This window comes from Eretmochelys imbricata, chromosome 8, assembly GCF_965152235.1.
Source record: "Eretmochelys imbricata isolate rEreImb1 chromosome 8, rEreImb1.hap1, whole genome shotgun sequence".
In the NCBI taxonomy this organism is placed as follows: domain Eukaryota; kingdom Metazoa; phylum Chordata; order Testudines; family Cheloniidae; genus Eretmochelys; species Eretmochelys imbricata.
The window spans coordinates 24,310,770-24,332,363 of record NC_135579.1 but is presented as its reverse complement, the minus strand read 5'-3'; the positions used below and the strand labels follow the sequence as shown (position 1 = coordinate 24,332,363).

General features: G+C 38.1%; 1 protein-coding gene across 2 annotated transcripts in view; it reads left to right on the top strand.

Annotated features, from left to right (window-relative positions):
* GABRB2 (gamma-aminobutyric acid type A receptor subunit beta2) overlaps positions 1-21,594 on the top strand; it is a 237,426-nt gene that overhangs the window by 78,333 nt on the left and 137,499 nt on the right. For both annotated transcript variants that reach the window (XM_077824077.1, XM_077824076.1), the window contains exon 4: positions 15,889-16,109. In XM_077824077.1, the coding sequence (XP_077680203.1) occupies positions 15,889-16,109 (221 nt within the window). The remainder of the gene's footprint in view (positions 1-15,888; positions 16,110-21,594) is intronic.

Here is a 21,594-nt window from a genome sequence, read left to right as displayed (position 1 = left end):
TGTCTATTCCCACAAGATGTGTATGTAAATAGGAAAGAAACACATTAGTTTGAGGTGCAATAGGTAATCTCTGGTGTATTAGACCATGATATATAAATGCTTATGAGAACATACCTGTGGGAGATTTGTACTCTCTGGAGTACATTGCCTCTTTCAAGGCATCAGTTTGTCACTAACAGATTAATGAACCATTTTAGAGAACTTCTTGGGAATCAGCAGGGCAGAGAAGTAGAAGAATCTGTGAAAGTGTTTAATAGTAATGAACTGCTGCTGGTGTTGATTCACATGCAGTTGAAGAATGACATTAAAAATAACTGACAAATTGCATTTGCCAAGATCCATTTCCTTTTTTAGATCCACCTTCAGTGCATTTGGTAAGGTGCTGAGGAGATATTAATTTAAAGGAACACCGTTAATTTTAGGTTTAGAATTCAATTTTGTGTAAACATACGTACACTCATCCAGAATCTGTGTTCATGATTAAAAATAATAATAATAAATACTAATGACTCTGTTCTCCCTTCTGTGGTTACAGGTTGTTTAGGGGAAAGGAACCTCTCTGAGCTGCTGCTTGGAATTTCATACTCATTTTCCTGCCCTGTATTTTCCACCTCTGTGGGGTTCCAGTACCTGAGTCCAAGTATTTCCCAATGCCAATTTGAGCTTGTGGGATCTGAAGGCGGTAAGGAGCTCTAAGGATGCCCCACTTACCTCTGTTCTGCTTAGTCTATTTAGCCTTTGTTGGAGTTACTCCTCCATGGGCTTCCCCTGCCATAGCTGTCCTTTGAAGTCATCCTTCCTTCCCAAACCCATAGACAGACATGAAGGGCAGCTCTACTGCAGTGAGGGGAATGAAGCTGTAGGTGGCTGCCCTGTGCCAGCCCTCACTCCGACCATACTCCTTGAAGTAGCTGGAATCCTATGGTAGCCTTCTGTGGGGGTTTCTGTAGGATACAGAATACAGCGAATGAACTTCTGGTAATGCAGGCTCCCCTCTGTGTACAGACAGATGTAATTATGGAACCATAAAACGTGGCTCCAATCTACACCAGATTCAAATAGTATTGTCAGTATAATCTCCTCTATTTGAGACCTCATGTTTATTTTTTGGAGATTATTATGATGTGACTGGGACTTGAGATGAGAAATAAGCAACAGAAATAAGTATATTTTGAGGAAGGAAGATTCAGAATTTATGGTTTTAGTTTTAAAAGAATGGAACAAAAATAAAACCCTAGTATCTGACACATGATCCAAGTTGTTTCTGATTTCATAATTTCCATGAGGCATCAGAGATTCTTTGAGGCCATTATAAGATAATGGAATTAATTAAGCTAACTTTACATTAGTACATTAGTAAAGGGAATATGATGAATGGTGGTATTTTATAGTTTTGAAATTAACTCTAAATCTTAGAATAATTTTTATTTTAAAATTATTTTAAATATAATACTCCGAGGCCTGTGCATGATTTTTCTTTTATAATTAATATTTTTGTAGGGCGCTCACCCAGATAGGGCTGTATGCATTATTCAGTATTCATTGAAGTTGTTCAAAACTCTAGCCTCAGCCTCTCTCAACTTATTTCCTCATCTGTAAAATGGGAGTAATACTTAGCAATTGTACAGTGCTTAGCATGTGAAAGCACTGCATAAACATTAATTAACAATAATATTTATCTCACAGTGGTGTTTTGAGGAGTAATGTATTTGCAGGAAAGAGCTTTTGAAGTGCAATATGTATTCATGATGGTGTGCCAACTTTTATTCTATATTGCTAAGGGCATTTTCATAACAGTAAATTGTGATGTCACAAGCACAGGTTGGTAACTTCAAACGGGAAATAAGCTTAAGAAGCAGATGGATTCTGAAAACAATAATTCTGTAGTTGTTCCTAGACATACCAAAGTGTGTAAAAATAAAATAGAAAATGTCCAGATCAGCAGAATTATTCTATGAAATAAACTACTTTCAAAAAATTTTCCAGGAGCATATTTTCTGCTGGTTAACTATCTTCTAGTTAATATTTCACTACTTTTCAGTAGTAGCTACTATCATGTTTGAGACCACCACAGCTAACCTTAACAGTCAAAACAGTATTCTTTCTACAGTGAATCAAGGGTTAAGAATGGCAAAAGGGAAACCAGACTCATCTAAGTATTTTAAACATGCTGTCCAAGTGATAGAAAATAAATGCTCTATCACTGTATGGTTGAGCATTAAACCAAAAAATGGCTAAAATTTTCAAACTTGGTGCCTAAAATTAGGCACTAGAAATAAGTGGCCAGTTGATGCAGAGGATCTGAGCACCCAGAGTTTGTGATGTTTCCAGATTATGGGTATTTTTCACTAACGTTACAATTAAATGGAAACTACACTTTTTCCAAGCAGAGCTAAGTTTTTTTTGTTTGTTTGTTTTTAAGAAAGGAAGAACAAGAATAGTAACACACACTTGACTACCATTGCTTTAACTTTTTCACAGGGACAAAGTTACTTGGAAGATTTTTTTTTAAAGTAACAGTTTCACAGCCACCTCATGCTCTGATATGAAAATCATTTCACAGGTTATGCTAGAATTAATGGTACTGTCAGCTGTGTGAGAGCTGATAGAAAAGTTCAATCATGGACATCAGAAAAGGGGGATGAAATTATTTTTTGAGAAAATGAGCATATTTCTAACCTAACATGGAGTGAATAAAATAGATTTCACTGAACATGTATATGTGTCTATCGCAGTGGTTCTCAGTCAGGGGTTATAAGAGAAACAAATATCATTTGGCTTTTGCTGGTTGGAGGATGTGCCGAGGATTAAATTCTTTCGTTATCGAAGACTCTACTCCCTCTGCACACTTTCTTGGGGAAAAGGAGGGCCAGATGGAGCAATTCAGTGGCACTTTTAAATTAACCAGTGTGTTCACCTCTTAGTGACACACTTCCTCTTCCCCCGTTTCCCTTGCATGTATACACTGTAAGAGTCATCAGTGACCTGGTGAAGATTATTTGAGGGCATGTCTATGCTACCCTACAGTTTGGATTATGGGGGTGTGAATAGCAATGCTCACCAAAGTGCTATGTTGTAACTCCTGCGCTGGACCCCTCGGGTGCGAACTAAAAGTTCCTGGTTTATGTTACCATCATATCTTTGAAGTCTCTCTACCTCTCTCTTCATTCTTCTGATTGCTAGCACTACATTTTGCCACTTATCTCTGTCTTTGCTATAGGAGGAGAGACTTTCGTCTCTGGGAAGCCCTAATAGCCATTTTCTCCTGCTTGGTGAGTGGGAAAAGGGATCTCTGGTGTTTCAGACGCTGGCCTTTTTTTGTGAACATAAGACTTGTCCCGGACACCAGGAATGTGGTTTAATGAGGTCACATCTTTAAGTAAAATATGAGAATGATCTAGCAACAACTCATCCAGCGTAGGTCATACTTCTGTAAATTACACCACCTTGGACAGGGCTGCTGTCAGTTCCCTTCCCCCACACCCTCATTCTACCTAGTGGATGATTACCATCAGCCCCCCACCTCATTAACCTAGTCGGAGCACTGTTGCTGGTACCCCACTGTTCTCCTGTCATATTGAGGGTTAAGGAAGAGGGGATTGTCTCCTTACTGTTACCAGTATTATGCGCTCCTACATTGCGGAGGGCAATGTAAATAACTTAAGGCTGAGTGCTAATCACAGATAGTGATGGGTGAATACCCAAAAGTCTGGAAAGTTCTGTTGGTATGAGGAAGCATCCAAAAGTTCAGCCACTTTTCCAGGCCTCTGGTCTGCAATATTGGGCAGGAAATCTTAACAGCAACATCATTCCTTCCAGATTTCTAGTTGGTGCAGAAATATACCATACTGTATTATACCATTGTTGTTTTCACGATAAGAGCTCCTGTATTTTAGTTATGGTGAAAACAGCTTCTACAGCACAGACACACTGTATTTTATTGAGTGCATCTGTGCTGTGAAAATTGTCCTGTAGAAACATCTCCACTCCATCACTAATACAGAAGGCTAGAAAGCTTTATATTTTAGGGGAAACATTAGCAAAATAATCTGCTTAATGAAACAAACAAAAAAACCATTACCAGCTTCTTGCCAAACAAAATGCAGCAAAATGAGTTCCTCTGCAAAGAAAAGTCATGTTATAGAATACCGAAATAGTATTTTTCTCTAGAAATGAGTGTTCAGCCTGTCCATTTGCAAGCGAGGGTGCAAAGGATAGAAGTTGGCTAGAGTGCTATTTGGCTCAATGAAGATTAAAGAAACAGGTTAATCAAAACTTCCAGTCAGCTCTTTTTGTTTGATTGTTTTTGAAACTGCTGACCAAGTTAGGATTACACAACCAATTCTCACTGAAGAGAACATTTTTGTGGTTCATTTTAGCTCCTGTAAGGGAAATTCTGCTTCAATGTGCAGGATGTGCCACTTGGAATGTAGCTGTTGCCATGTGTTATATGATGTTGCAAGTATTTCTAGATTGTGCATCACTTTGTCACTAGAAAGGCATCAAGGTTCAATGTACAATCCTGAAGCCTTAAAAATTCTACCTTTCTTGCAGGAGGGGAGTGTCATTTGAACAGGAACTCATTGTTATGCAGTGGAAATTTCCTTATGGGACTGATGGAATTGAACATCACCCACATATAATAAGCAAACACATTGTGACTGTCTTTGCCACACTGAGATGTTTAGGTACAGAGATGGAGAAAATCCTAGGCTGAATGCCAGACAGAACTGGGAACCTCCATTTAGTGTGGACAAAGAGATGTATTCTGCAGTACATTTCAATGTAGCCCAGTCTCATATGTATTTTTGGCAGTAGTGAATTTTAGAGGTGAGGGTCTGCTGAGAATGCTCTGCCTCCAGCACCTCCAAGTTTCAACCTTATATTAAGCGTTCCCGATGAGCTATGCTGGGTCATGGAGGAGCAAGCAATCTGTTACATAAATTAAGTCTAAACCAGTTAGGACTTTATAAATGGCAATTGAAACCTTGAACTGACAGCCAGTGCTGAGTGATGAGTGCAGCTGTCATGTGGTTTCAACAGTTTGCTTCTCTGAAGTCAGGTAACTGCATTCTGTAGAAGCCAAAGCTTCCTCGAGCCCTTCATAATAAGTCCAGGTAACCTGGCGTAGCAGTAAAAAGTCATGGGTAAACTTGGTCTGTATCTGAAAGAACATGATCTTCTGGTCTGCCACAGATGAGATCTCTCTCTCTCTCTGATGCAATCTAGGACTTGAAGCTTACTGAATCTAGAAAGGTACATAGACTGCAAACCACTTCAACAGTGACTGGCCAGACAGCCATAAGTGAGCCAGTGCTTATAGATTTTATGAGCCAGCATCATCTCTGTTTGTTCTGGATTGAGTTTTAGGCCATTTGATTTTCATTCAAGTCCTGATCGCTGCTCAAGTGAAGCATAGAGTGGAGAATTTGAAGTCTGTTACATATGGTCTGATGAAAAGAAGACAGAGACAAAGATAATCAGTATATTGGCATACATATAGTGATGCCAGCGATCTCACCATTAGTTTCACACACATCTTAAATTAAGAGAATGAAAGGATTGCATCTCAGTAAGGCAATGTTTTGAAGGATATCCTGTAGCTCTTCTTCATGCAAAGTTTTGCAATATGCAACATTTAATTTAAAAAAGATACTTTGCTATTTTTAAATAAATACCTATCAATCTTTCTCATTGAATTAGTTTTTCTAAACAGCTATTTATGGTTACCCAGAAGTCAACTTTTAAGAAAAATGTGCTTTTCAATTTAGTATTGCTTAGAAGTGTAAACGTAAGTGTTCAATTTTATTCTTTGGTTTCTTTACAATAATAAAATCTCATTAGGAATTTAGTGTTAGGTTTACTTATTAGAAAATCAGCCATTGAAACAAACAAAATCACAGGAGTACATATGTCAGTGTTCATATAGGTACCAATTCAGCAAAGCACTGGAGCACATTAAGTGCTTGCTTAAAGGTAACATGGTCCTAAGTGTTTTGCTGAATTGGGGCAATAGGCTACAACTATGACTGGATGAAAAAAGGAACAAGTTTTTCGTGAACTTTTTGCAAAAAAAAGTATAATTTTTTGACCAGCTCTAGGCAATTATTACACCGTCGCAGTTCATGCTTTCTTCTTGTCCTTGAAATTTCTTTATATGCCACAGGTTTCCCTAATATTTCATTAAAAATATCAATAAGGACTTCAAGACATGTTCAGCATCTCCTGATCTCTTCCTTTAGATCATCATCAAAAGTGGCTTTTGCCAACAAATCTTTTCTTTTGTAAAAATCTGCTTGTAGCTCTCTCCAGTTCTGCAAGATCACATATTGTGACTACCACAAATAAACAACATTAGCATGTTTTTCATAGTCTAGAGTAATTATGACAAGTGGTCCTTCAGTCACAGCCTGTTAATGTTGAATTCCAAACTCAAATACTGTTTCTATTGTCTGACTTTAGCTCTCATCAGAAATTTTGTTATTGTAGAATTGAATAACCAGTAAGTAACCTGTGAATCCAGAGTTCCTCCAACATCTTTGGCAGTTGGCCTTATAGCCAATTTTGTGATACACAACTGGGTTAAAATTCACAGTCAAAAAATTAGATACCCAAATGTAAAGTGTAACCCTTTGGGTATCTCGTGTGGATTGCTGACACGTTTTAGAGTACTTTGTAGACATGAATGTACGACTAGATTACAGTGACACCTGATGTTGTCTGTGGCAGAGCATTTTTTGTTAAAATAATTGTCTTGCTATTTAAAGAAAATGTGCTAAATTAATGTTAATACTTTAACAATTTTAATTAATATTTTAAATAATTAATGTAATTAATATGAATACCCAGACCTGAGCTCTGTGAATCTCAAAAGCTTGTCTCTTTCACCAGCAGAGCTTGGGCCAGTAAAAAGATATTAACTCACACGCCTTAACTCTCTGTTAATACTTCGCACTCACACACTGTCTTTCCTCTAAGAACCTCGCAACATTTTACCAAGATGACTGACCTCTTCGAATTGTTGGCAAAACCGTGAATCATTGAGAGGTTTACTGACTTGACCAAAGTCTCACAATGAGTCAGTGGCAGAGCTGGATTTCCCGGCTCTCACCCCACGTTTAATGTACTTGATCACATTGCCTCTTGGTGTCAGGAGGCAACAAATCAGGGAAGTAAAAGGCATAGTGTTGATGCTGCACATGCTTTTTTATTAGAATGACACACACATTGCTAGCCTGTGGTTAAGTGCGATGTCATGGTTCTGCCTGGGTGATTTGTTTGAGCCTAAAATCAAGTGTGTCTCTTGCTTAAGTCTCTTCCTTAATTAATTGGCATGAGAGAAAACGCTCCAGCACTAATTGCATGATATTGCAGGGCACGAAGGCTAAGAGTATTGTATTGCCCAGTTATATATAATTCAGTGTAACTGTAATTATAATTCAGTAGAAACAATGTAAATATTTGATACTGAAAGCATTGAGGAAGGAGGCATTATCTAGTGATCACACAGTCTTGACACTGTAATGTAGCCTCTTACCCACAGACTTCATGTCATCAGTGGGAACTGAACCAAGGGCTTTTTGCCCCCCAAACACACCTGAAACAGCAGAGCTGCAATTCTTCGTTAGCCAGTTGGGCTGGACTTGTGCCTTTGGTACTGGGTGTCTAGGGTTCAAACACATCTGACAAACATGAAGAATGTTAGCTGTGAACATAAACGGCATGGAAGTCTGTTGCAACACTCAGTAATGTGTGGTCCTTAGTGGTATGCTGCCTTAGGTAGATGCCTTTTGCCTGTTTTTTGCCCGTGCTTGCGATATGGGATGTTTATGGTACATATTTTCTGGAATAACCCCTCATGGAATAAACATTTGGGTTATGTGTTGGAATCTGTTGCTTTTGGAAGAATCATAAATGTGCTTCAGACCATGCAATTCCTGTTTAGGAAAATGATGAGTTACCTTTTAGGAAGCTTGTTGTGTGTTTTGAATCCAGTGCAGGAGAAGAGGCTTTGAAAGACCAAAGATGTTCAAATCTAGCTCTATCAAAGGATTTAGATATTGGCTGAACACTGACCATGTGTATTTGAACTAGAGAGTCACTAACTAATATAAGTACCTTTTGAAATGACATGCATTGGTAGAATTTACGTTGACATTTGCTTTGGAATATCCGTTGGCACAAAGCCATTAAATTGACAATACCCTCTACTCTTGTATAGGTCACTGTTGGTCTCTCTGAAGCTTCAAGGTCATGCTTTGCACTGTGTTCTCTTACCCTCAGTCCCAAATGAGTAGTTCTGATCAACAGGGATACTCCGATTCTTGGTTTCAGAGTAGCAGCCATGTTAGTCTGTATCCGTAAAAAGAAAAGGAGTACTTGTGGCACCTTGGAGACTAACAAATTTATTAGAGCATAAGCTTTCGTGAGCTACAGCTCACTTCATCGGATGGCTTTCAAAGGAGGTCAGGGACTGGAAAGGATTCTCAGTGGTAGGTCCTCTGCTATAGAGGACCTTCCTGAAAGAAATCTGTCAGAGCCTCTGTATCTTTTGCATCGCATTGTATCTCTTTGGGTTCTGTATTTGTTTTTTCTGTGACATTGGGTTGTCATACATACTGGTTAGTCCTCTGAGAAAACTGGCCTCTTGTCTGTTAAATTGCCAGCTATGTCTGCTGAAGGAGTGGAATGATACAAATTGTTTGCTCCATAAGTAAATGTTGTATTTTTAGTTTTCTTTTATTAGTAGCCTTTGAATATGTCACTGATAGTGCCCCTTATAAATGCATGTAATAAATAAATTACAGCACACAGCAATGTTCAGCTTCAAACATTTTCCAAAAGAAAGCATCTGGCTTTAAATCTCATGGTGGGGACTGAAATAAACTTTTTATTTTTACAAATTAGGGATAACTGGGAAATCTGTGTGAGATGGACCTAAACCAAGCCACAGATGAGTTTTTCAGTCATTTCTAATGAGAAGAAATAAATAACTTATTCTCCTTCCTGTTGCTGCATGTTTTATTTATATGGCTTTAAATTTTCCTCATACTTATTTATTTTTCTCCTCCTAAAATAGTTCAGTTGTATTATTTTCAAAGTGTTTCAATAGCTGTGCAGTCCCCTAATAAAGATGTAAGTCAGTGCTTTTATTATTGTGAATTCTGTGTTTGTTGAATGTAGAAGAAAAAGAATAAAGCTTTAAACGTTGTTGTGCCTAGATTTGAACGTCCTCAAACTCTGAAGAACTTCAGACCAGGATCCAACCTTTGCATCTGAACACTACTTCAGTTCTCAACATTCCTGAAATTTAGAAACTTTCTTGTCTGTCTTGGGCCCTTCTTGATTTTAAATGTTAATTATTAATTGATTATTCCTGTGTCTAGTTAAAGCCTTCTCCCTCCCACCCCAATATTTTATTTAGTTTTTGTATTAAAAAGCATGCAACATACATTTGCGTACACAAGAGTCACACTTTACTGTTAGATGAGAAAGTTAATTAATAGACAGTGATCAAACAGAAAAAGTCACAGTGTTTATCCTTGATTTTTTTACCAGAAGAATAAATAGATAATTAAAGTCTTTTGAATTGGGATCACCCTTATCAAGGGCCCATCACCCATGTGTCCCATACTTGGACAGTTATTTAAGGTGGACATCTCAGAAGCCTTAGAATATATTGCTGTTGACCGTCTGGTACTCTAGCTGTAACCAATTTCCGGCTACATTTTATGACATATCATAATGACGTATGGCTTTTGTGGGTAAATTGTGCTATGGGTGCAATAGTTAAAGACTATTCACCATATATTTAAGGCTGGTCTTGTGGTTAGAAGCACAAGTCAGGAATCTAAGACAGATGGATTCTGTTTCTGGTTGTGCTTCAAACTTTATATGGAATATACAGCAAGTCACGTGACCTTACTGTGCCTCAGTTTACCCATTTGTAAAATGGAAATGATAATACCTAGCTGCATTCTCAGAGAAGATTATGCCAAAACAATGGCTTAAAGAGAAGATGATCTGGTGTAATAAGATTGTTCATTGAGCATAGCTTTTGGCACCAAAAATGTTAAAGCTAGTAAAAGCCATATTTTATCACAGCTGTCTATCACAAAAATCCCAGAGCTTTCACAGGCAGGTCTCAGGCCAGAACATGGAATGGAAAGGGTATTAGTTAGATCTGTTGATAGATACATCTCTCTTCTCTGTTGATGGGAGGACGATATCTGTTCTTATGTTATTAGATCTTTCTGTTAAATTAAATACCATTAATCTCATCTAGAAAATGTACCAGAGGATAATTGAAAGTACAGAGTTGGAGGAGTTTCCTTCTTTTCAGGTCACGCTCAGAGTGATGACTGGCAGTTTTTCCTCTGCTATCAGATTATGTGTGTGTGGAGTATCTTAAAGTGCCATATTATTGCCCACTGTGGCCAGATCATTTCGTGATATTTCAGAGCACAATCTTCTTGCCAGTCACAGATAGAAGGTGTTTTTCAGCAGCTGTAACTATTTGAAAGTCCAGAAGGAGATTATGAAACAATTTGTCTGTTTCAGGGGAGACATCTTTATTAGGGGGTGATGGTGGCTAGTCCTTCAGAATGCAGCCTCCTTACCAACAGCATCACCTTTGTCTTGCTTAAGTTTTGTGTCAGCAGCTGCCTTTCATCCACTTGTTGATCTTGACCAGGTCCTGAGATAGCTGGATGGACTGTTATCAGTGTCCCCAGTGAACACAGAACAGAGAAGGGTGTTATCTGTAAGTTGTTGATATTTGTGACCATGAAGTCTCACAGTTACTTCCAGTGATTTCATTTGGATAGTGGAAACTGATCTTCATCAATCATTAACTTGGCTGACTGTAACATGGTCTATTTGTGAAATGCTTTGTTATGTTCTAATGTATTTATATTAGCAGCAGTGAAAAGTTTCTCCAGATATCCTTGCAGAAAGTTAATGACTGTGGCCAGGTGATAGCCATATTAATGCTAATTTTAATACACTAATCACTGAATTTTTATTAACATAAAGAAATAGTTAACTTCATCTTGAACTTGCTGTTCTTATGATCTTTGTGTATCTTGACAGAAACAAAAAGCTTACTTAGGATGAAACAATGGGACAGTAATGAAAGCTGTGCAAAAGGCTTCATATGTACTGCTCACATGCTTAATGATGTGCATGTGTTTGTGTACTTTACTGGATCAGTTTGCAGAGCTGGGAAAATGGTGGGCCTCCAATCCCACAGCCTGTCTCCCTTGATCCCTCCTCCCCTGAAATCCCTGTGTTCCCAAGCAGCCCAAATGGATCCAAGAAAAATCATGGAGACATCTAATACATGAAAGAGAAGGGCTCAGGGTTTGTTGGGAACGAAGTGGGAAGGCAGGGAGGTCAACAAAATCAAACCTATGTAAATTGTTTTATTTCTAACCCTTACAAATTCATTAGCAGGACTAGAACTCTCAGCTCTAAAAATAGCATTTTTGTTTGTTTTTTTAAGAATTATTTATGGGAGGAGTTGATTAACTGGATTGAAAACAAGCTTCATGAAAGTTAGATGAGCTATCCACTGTATGTGCACATGCACAAATAATCTCTGAGTTGGCTATGCGTATGTGGCACATATGCACAGAGACAGAAATGATTATTCATTGAGCCTTGGTTTCACATTTCACTCAACCCATTGTAATTATTGTTTTGTGCCAGGCTTTGTAAGTGCATTGGCTCTTGTTTCACCTACACATTCATTTTTACCTCCTAACAATCCTTACCTCTATTTCATGTGAATTTTTCAAGAAGTGACTGCCTTTTTTTATAAAAATCCTCTTTCCTGTCCTCCAGTTCCATCTAGTTCTCTGTCCATCATTTGTTCTGTGAGGACAAAGCATTTGCATGCCATTGGAACTCTGCCCTTGGGGCATCAGGGAACTCCCTTATTAACAGTAAGATAAAGACTTTTTTTCTTTTTCATATTGCTTCTAGCTGAACATGTTTGCAATCGCTTTTAAAGTGTTATATGCCTTGAGATGCTCACATGACAGACCTCTTTATAACCAAGACTCTATTGTGCATTTGATTTCCTTACTCCTGTTTCAGTTCAGGTTTTAAAAATAGATTTTTCTCTCTTCCTTACTGAGCTGTGAATTGTATCTTATGTGACTAATGAGCTGGTGTGTCTACATATTTGGATATGCTACTTAAGACACCTTAAAAGGTCTGATTTTCTGAAAGTGAGAACTCTCATTGCTATCTAAAAATGATCCCTTTCAAGTTGAGCATCCAAAATCACTGGTCACTTTTGGAAAATTCAGTCCTTTTGATTAGAGATAGATCTGAACTACAACACCATATCTGAACCTCTCTGAAATTTGGATTTGCTTCTGTTCTTCCAGTTTACTGCTTCTCTATATAGTGCCACAGTGCGAAGTAGGGGGTGTGTGAGCTGTAGAGTGCTCTAACTGTAGAGTTGCTCTCTAACTGCCCTGTGTAGATGCTGTTGGCAGGCTCTAAAAGGTACCTAGTTCATGTTGAGAGATCCCCATTTCAAACTGGATTATATTAATGCTCACTTGGATACCATTTGGAGCATGCCAGCAGGTCTATGCGGGGCAGTTAGAATACCCTAGAAAACATGCCCCTCTAATTTGCACAGCAGTACCATGTAGACAAGCCCCCAATGGCATGGCCCTGTCTTTCTGATCCAAGAGCTGCATCAGAGCATCAACTCCAAAGATTTTGGAAGTTTGGAGTTATTCAGATTCCAGGTTTTCAGCTCACTAGAGGAAGGCCCATCTCCTCTATTGATACATAAAGAAGGAAAGTTGTTCTTTGTTAATGTTGTGTAGGTAATTGGCAGGGAAAGATATCAGTACGTGTAGGCCGTAATTTAGAAAATGCATAGAATTCACTGTCCCTGATTTTCTAAGGGCATTGGAGGAGAGTTAGCCATGGCTCATAAACTTAGAAATGGGGTGTTATGTTACTGTAATGAAGATAATACATTTTCTTACTGGCAATGCATAACTGAGTAGCTTTTAATGTCTGGTTATGGAACAAATTTTGCAGATCTGTTAGTAGACAGAAGAATAAAATAGTTAACATGATACTGGAATCCCATTTTTAAGGACCTGAATCTTTTATGGTGAACTAAGAAAAACATTTGATTTTTTTTTAAAGCTTTTTCACATGTCATATCATTAAGAAACTGTATGGATAGGTTTAACATTTTTAAAGGGAAACATATTTTATAATAAAATTGTTGAAAATTCCTTCTTCACTTACCTACTTGCATGGTCCTTAGTACAGGAATGAGTGTTTCCATTATTATAAAGGGTGCACAGGAAAATATTTCTTGTTTTGTTTAGGTGTATGTGATTCCAGCAACAGGAAAAATATAAAACCCTGACCTAAGGATTTAGGCTAAAAGGTCTGTTCACCTTTAAATGTAGAATGCAGAGGGAAGAGGACTATATGAAAGTTTCACTATTCCATTATATGTGGAAGGGAAAGCAAGGCTATTAATAGCTTTCTGAATCAGAGCACACTTTTAACCAGACTGGGAAGAAAGACTAAAAAAAGCATTTAGAAACTCTCCTTGATGGACTCTGCTGGGAACAGGAATGTAATCATTCATTCAAAGAGAGTTTCTGTCCTATAGAGAATGTTTCTTTCTCTTTAGAAAAAAGTGAGAGTTTACCCTACCTCAAATACATTGACTTGTGCACTGCAGGAGAAGCAGGACCAGCTAACTTTCAAATACTGTATTTTAAGCATCATTCCACTAGTTCAGTGAGTGGAAATGGAGGTTGAAAAAAAGCAAAAAACTGTTCCTGTCATATTTTCAAAATGCATGTATTTGCATGTTGACCTGTTTTTATAATCAAGTCAATAATTGCACCCACAAATCTGATCTATGTGTGAAAAGCTTAGCCAAGGAAAATGTCTGGTCTAATGGTTCAAGCCTGGGATTAGGAATCAGGAAGTCAGATCAGTTTCGTTTACAGTTCTGCCCTGGCCTTGCTGTGTAACGCTGAAGAAGTCAGTTAACCTCTTTGTCTGTTTCCCCATCTGAAGGTGGGATTTCTAGAAATGTGAAGTATATTTTTTAAATGTGAATTTTGGGGAGTGCCTACATCACGTGTGTATTTTCATGTGTCCTTTGAAAGCTTGTCCCTTAAACATAACACTGGAAGTGGCAAGTGTGGGCAAGGGAAAATGTTAATAGACCTCCATTTTTGTGTTTTGTGAGGAATTATTCTTGCCTGTTCTGTCATAGAGTGTGCCTGTGAGTATTTGAAAAGTGAAATCTCATGCACCCCTGACAGTCCTGAGAGAGGTTAATTTCAGGGCTGCTAAGTTACAGATAACTTTACTAGGGAGGTTCAGCTGGGGTGGGGGGTGGAATTCTTTCCTCTGTCTACTGTGGTACTAGTTTCCATTCTCAACTGTATTCTCTTGCCTTCTGGACAATAGTTGTGAAGAGTAGTTAAAAAGTAAACTAACTGAGAATTAGTACAGCAGTTTGCAGAGTAACTTGTGTTTGTCCAAGAGTGTCTCTGAGTTTCTCTGTTAGCAGACAAATAGTGAAAGTTAACATGTGAGGCATAGTCACAGTAAATGATCACTTATTCAAAATAAGATAAGATTCATATGCCCAAAACTTTCTCAGGCTGATGGATAGCTACAAGCTCTCAGAAAATAATAAATTCTCTGGCTTCCGGGGGTGTTCATAATCAAAGCAGCTTTAATGACTGCATCTACTAAAAGGGACAATAATCATATTTCTTAAGCTAACAATTCTCACGAAGCAATGAAGATCATATTAAATGACAATACCCAAACAAAACACTGTGAGCCTTATTCTGATCTCTTAGAAAACAGAAGTTATGCCATTGTGCCTCTTCGGGTAGTTTGCAAATGAAGGCTGCCTGTCTCTGGTTTAATTTTACAGTCATTATTCCATCCATGGACAGTCAGAGAGAGACTGTATACCTGTACTAGGTTTTGTCTATGGAGTGAAAAGTTTTATGTTTAATATAATATACAATATATAATTAATATAGTTCCTCTTTTGTTTAACAATTCATAGAGATACACTTACAAGTATATCTCTGCTCAATTATCAAAAGACCAGCATAACTCCAAAGTATTCATTAAGAGCCTGATTCAAAGTCAATTGGTTCCTAAACCTACAAAGACATATACATGTGTTCAATGTTATATGCTATGAACAGTCTCATTGAACTAAATGGGACTTAATCCATAAAATTAAATATATAAATAAGACTTTTGGGGATTGGAGCTAGGAGTCTTTCTTGTTGTTTTAGTCCCCTTAATGAAAGCTAACAGGGTCACAGTCATTTTTCATGTAGAAAAGAATGTCAAAAAGGCTGAGTGTATTTTTAGGAAGCGTTACAGGAACTGATTCTGAATTGACACATTCCTTGTTACACCACTGAATTCAGCAGAGATCATGGGATAAAACGTTAAAACATAATTTGTCTCAGATTCCATGTTTTAGAATTTCCTGTGTTCTAGAACACAAAGACTTGTAGACCTCCTTGAGTATATGTTTCATAAATTGTAGACAGACTTTAAACAGCAGTGTTAAAAAGAGTTAAAATTTTTAATAGGCCCTCAAATTCATTTTGATAACATTTGGTAATACCCAAGTCTACCTTTATTCCAATCCCTATTGTTAAGAGTGTATGTAGTCTTTTCTTCTCTATATACACATAAATAAATGACCTGTGAAAATACAAAGCTGAAGTTTCTGTTCGCAAGTGGTGCCACAAAGTATAAGCTGCGTTTTAATGCATTTGTCGTATATGCCTACGTATATAGTCTGTTTCGTTGCAAATAATGATTCTGTTTTTAATATTGCAGGACTATACTTTGACAATGTACTTTCAGCAAGCGTGGAGGGATAAGAGGCTGTCGTATAATGTAATACCTTTAAATCTTACACTGGACAATAGAGTAGCTGATCAGCTTTGGGTTCCTGATACCTACTTCTTGAATGACAAGAAATCATTTGTACATGGGGTCACTGTGAAGAACAGAATGATTCGTTTGCATCCAGATGGAACAGTCCTCTATGGTCTCAGGTCAGTGACATCCATTTTTAACTACATTTTTAAATCAGTTTCAAACAGAAAGGTACTGTACGTAGATCTTCACTACCCATCTGTCTCAACTGCTGACATAGTGCAAACAATGTCATCTTCTTAAATGTTTTAATAACAGATAAGACTATAAAAGCCTTTTTGGATAAACATTGAGGATTAAGTGTCACGTTTAATAATGTTCTAAGATGTTTGTTTTAATAACATATAAAGTTATACAAGCTTTTTTGAATAAACTTTCTGGATTAAGTGTAATTTTCAGTAGTGCTTCCTTAAAGGATTTGAAATAGAAAATATCAAGTGGAGGTTAGGGGGGGAAAAAAAGGGGGTAAATTCATTGTGTTAAAAAAATCCAGGTGCTCCATTTTATAAATCATTTTTGGGATGAGCTGCTAGGAATGGGCTGCACTTTCTTTTGCTGGTAGAGAATTTTCTCCATTTTCCTGAGGTGCATCTGGACTTTGAAATATTTCTTCTGTGTCTTTTACGTTGTTGTTATATGTGATGTTAGGTGGATATGCTGCTAAATGTGTCCTCAGTGGTGTCATGGTAAAGCAATGGAACAGTCTAACTGTACTAGAGGAAATCTCAACAATTCTTTTTTCATGGCTTGTATAGAAAACAGTTCCTGAAAATGGCAATTTAAAACTACAAAGCTGGTAATGACCTGAAATGATTGGAGTGTTCCTGCATTACAGTGTGACAAACTTCCTACTCAGATCTCTCAGATGTTGCCCTGCCCTCAGCATGTACTGAACTAAAACAGATGGAGTTTAACTTTGTTTCTACAGACACCTTGGGTTCTTGTTCTGAATCTTTCCTCCCTCCCCCCTTAGCCCAGAGTGTTAGTGATGAAAAGTAGTTACTATCTAAGGAGTATTCAGAGCCCTGTGTGAAGTAAGTTCCTATGTTCACATCACAAATGCCTCTAATTATTGGCGCTCTTGTTGTCAGTCTCAGCAAAGACATCCAGGATTCAATCGATCTGGAGATTCAATTACCTGTTTGTGGTGGCCTCCCAGATATTGCTTTCGAAGCACATTGGACAATGTGGGGACTTGTATAATCCATGTTGTCTTTTCTGTACTTAGTTGATAAATGAAAGGATTCAGTCTTAATTACTGTGAATTTGTCTTTGTTTAATTAATAGAAACAAACAAAACCAAAAAACCCCTACCACCACCAAAAAGCCTCTTTGGATCTGGATCTAAGAAGGGAAAGGAATCAATATAGACAGCTGTTGTGTGGGTACAGTTGTGCTGACGTACTTACAAGTGATATAGGTGGTTTGTGGTGGTTGCTTTATGAACATTGTAGTTAGCATCCATCCTTGTATTGTGCAACAAAATTTAAATTGCTCTTGGCACTCATTACTGCAATAAAGAGCAGGTATCCAATTCCTTTGTTTTCTTATGAATGATGTCATGTTCAGTCTGGACATGTTTGACTGTAGCAGGTCAGAACGAGTGGTTTTGATTAACAATATTTATTATTTACGTACTATATGCTGATCTGCATAATGCGCCACACTATCCTGTTCTTGCCCCCAAACACAGTATAGGTTGTGTTCATAGTAACAGCAATGCTTCAAGGAACAGATTTAATCTTCAGAAGTTTGGGAGGTGGAGAGGGAAGAGCATGTTACACAAATTGGAGGCTGCTTCAGCTGCCTTTGGTGGCTTGAAAGAAGGATGGCCAAGCTGACACGGCATGATGTGAAGTAGCCAAGGTTGGAAAGCCTCTTACGTGTTTGTTTAAAGTGGACTAAACACACACCTGTTTTCAGAGAATAATATGTGGATTCCCAAAAGAGAGCAAAGGGATGAGGATGGAACTAGAGAAGCAGGATATGATATTAAAAGGAAAGGGGAGCAGAGAGAAGCTGAAGCTGGACTGGTGGTTAGATGGCAGCCTGTCAGAGTTCAGGGAACAATCAAAGTCCTTTGCTTTTTTTGCTTGGAGTGCTGCAGAGGCAATGCACTCAGCCACTTGCTTGATTAACCATTGTATTAACCGTTTCAGGCTGACTGAAGGAGCAGCATGAATGGGTTCCAGGTGGAAGGTCAATGCCATGCTTGCTTATGAGTGATTGGGAGTAACTGGAAAAATAAGAGGATCGGAGGAAATGCCTCTCACCCACAAAAATAAAGGATGTAGAGAAGAAAAAGTAGGATAGAGAGAGAAATGCAAGTGAGAGCTGGAAAAACACTGGCTGAAATAAGGGTATGGGGGAGTTGATAAACTTACAAAGTAAATACATACAGGATAAACAATACATAAAAGAAAAATTGAATAAGAGTCCAGTGAATGTATAGATTTTCAAGAGGGTGTGAGGTGGCAGGGGAAAAGAGTAAGTGTATTGATGCTTTGGGGGGAGCTTGAACTTAGAACTGATAGATGGTGAATTTCCATTTGTTGTCAGCTTATAGCTATCATGACTAGGAGTGTGCACCTAACTTATTTGTTCTGTACAGATATGCTGCTAAAAAAAGAAGTGGTGTGTACCTGTTTACTTTTACTGTTTACTCTGAACTTGAATGTATGCAAAAATAGCTTGCCACTTGAATATATGGAAAAGTAGCTCCACATCTGCTTAGAAGTATCTACTGTAAGTGTCCTGGCCTGAAAAATATTGGGGGCATTTATGTTCCTTCCCCCCCCTTCATATGCTGGCTGATATTAGGTATGCAAGTGACCCTTGAAATGTGGCTTTTAGTAGTATAAAACTTGTTAGGTTTGCTGAGCTAACTCACTGATCTATCTGATCTCCAGATCTCTCTGTGCATTACTGTTCTTGAAAGTAACTCTGTTGGCCCTGCAAATAGTTTAAAGATTTCCCCCTGAAAATGAAGGCAATTAGTTAGGTGCTTTTAAGAGCCTAACTTCAGAGGCCCAAGTTTTGAAAATTTTGGCTTCACTGACTTTTCCAAAGCCATATAATTAGCGAGTAACAGAATTGGGATTAGGCTCCAACTTCTCTTGGCTCCCAAGCTCCATGTTTAGTTCACTACATGTCACTGCCTCTTGTACTACAGTTTCAAAGTAAAGATTAGTATTTTACAAATATAAAGAATCATTATTCTAGCTACCACAAAAAGTGATCCCAATGAGATACGTGTGTCGATAACAGAAGTGTGACCTGCATGAAATTATACTTTAGCTTTGGGGGAATGTGCATTTGTAGCTGCAATGGCATATCATTTCTAATGCAACATGAACTTGTTGAGGCAGTTCCATGAAATCTTAAAAGTTCAGTCCTGGTTTTTGCTGACAGAAATCAAAGCAATTTATTTCACGGCTGGAACTTTAATACAGACCAGGTATTGCCTTGTGAACTCTAGAGGAATAATTTGTCATGGGTAAATTCAGGGAATTTAATTGAAATTATGTTGTCTGCTATTCAGGTTCAATTATGCCACCCAAAAGTCTCCAAATGCTCGCACATTATAGTTAGTTAGTAATATCCCTGTTGTGTTTTGTGCATGAGAACAAACTAAGATTATGCCTTGGAATCACGGTGGGTGTTGTGTTACTAGGTAGTAATTTTTTTGTTGTTTTGGTGCTTTGTTGTTGGGGTTCTTTGGTGTTTGGGAGTGTTATAAAATCAGAGGGGTTTTTGGTTCTTGGAAATAAAAACCATCAAAAACAAAAAATACAAGGAGGATAAAACTTCTTGCTATGCAACAATGAAAATCTAGTAAATTTGTGTCTTCCCCTGGAAAAACACATTCAGTATTTAATATTCTAGGGTTGCAAAACCCATAATTAAGGCTGTACCACAGTTTACAGTTTAACAGGATTGTCATAAATATAAAGGGAAGGGTAACAACCTTCCTGTGTACAGTACTATAAACTCCCTCCTGGCCAGAGGCACAAAATCCTTTAACCTGTAAAGGGTTAAGAAGCTCAGGTAACCTGGCTGGCACCTGACCAAAAGGACCAATAAGGGGACAAGATACTTTCAAGTCTGGGGGTGGGAAGGTTTTGGTCTCTCTGTTCTGTGTGCTTGCCAGACACAGATCAAGGAAGCAAGCAATCCAACTCCATTAGAATTAGTAAGTACTAGCAAGGGAATGCGTGAGTTTATTTTTGTTTTGACTTGTGATTTTCTCTGTGCTGAGAGGAAGGTGTATTCCTGGTTTTCTCTTTGTAACTTTAAAGTTTGGCCCAGAAGGAAATCCTCTGTGTTTTTGAATCTGATTCCCCTGTAAGATTATCTTCCATTCTAATTTTACAGAGGTGTTTCTTTTACCTTTTTCTTTTTAATAAAGTTCTGTTTCTTTTAGAATCTGATTGGGGTTTTTTTTAGTGTCCTAAAAAAACCCAAGGTTGGTCTGTGCTCATCTTGTTTATTCTCAAGCCTCCCCAGGAAAGGGGGCTTGAGGGGATATTAGGGGGGAAGAGGAACTCCAAGTGGGCCTTTCCCTAAGTTTGTCTAAATCACTTGGTGATGGCAGCGTTACCTGATCCAAGGTACAAAGGAGAATTTGTGCCTTGGGGAGTTTTTAACCTAAGCTGGTAAAAATAAGTTTAGGGGGTCTTTCATGTGAGTCCCCATGTCTGTACCCGAGAGTTCAGAGTGGGGAGGGAACCCTGACAAGGATTCTTAAACCTTCATATGGTTTTGCAACCCTAGAATATTCTACAAAGCAATGATAAACTAAACATAAGATTTGACTTTTTCAAGGTTTCTGAATTTTTCTTGGCTTTTTCTGAAAAGCACCATTTTTTGAGGAAAACTCAAAAAAAAAAATTCTTTGAAAATGAAATGTCCATTTTGGCAAACCTTCTTTGTTTAAAAAAAAATTGAATGAAAATTTGACCAATAATGTATCTCTGTCACACCAGCTTCATGTTAGTGTAACTCTATTGCCTTGGGTAAAATTAGTTCTCATTTACATTGGGACTAGAGTAAAATCAGGTCTCTTGTACTTGATAGTGTGATCAACAGTATTTTGTTTATCTTTACTTGTTAACTTAGGCCCAGAATCTTCATAGATTCTAAGGCCGTAAAGGACCATTGTCATCATCTAGTCTGATATCCTGTGTAGAACTTCCCCAAAATAATTCCTAGAGCAGATCTTTTAGAAGAACATTGAATCTTGATTTAAAAATTCTCTGTGATAGAGAATCCTCCACGGCCCTTAATATATTGTTCCAATAATTACTCTCACTGTTCATAAAATTTTATGTCGTATTTCTAGTCTAAATTTGTCTAGCTTAAATTTCCAGCCATTGGATCATGTTATACCTTTCTCTGCTAGATTGAAGAGCCCATTAGGAAATACTTGTTCTGCATGCAAACTACGGCCCACGAGCCGTTTTAACCCAGCCTGCGAGCTCCTGCTGGGGAGTGGGGTCTGGGGCTTGCCCTGCACTGGAGCTCCAGCTGGGGCGCAGGGTAGGGGGCCGCACCACCCAGCTCCTGGAAACCATGGCATGTCCCCGCTCTGGCGCTCCAGCCGAG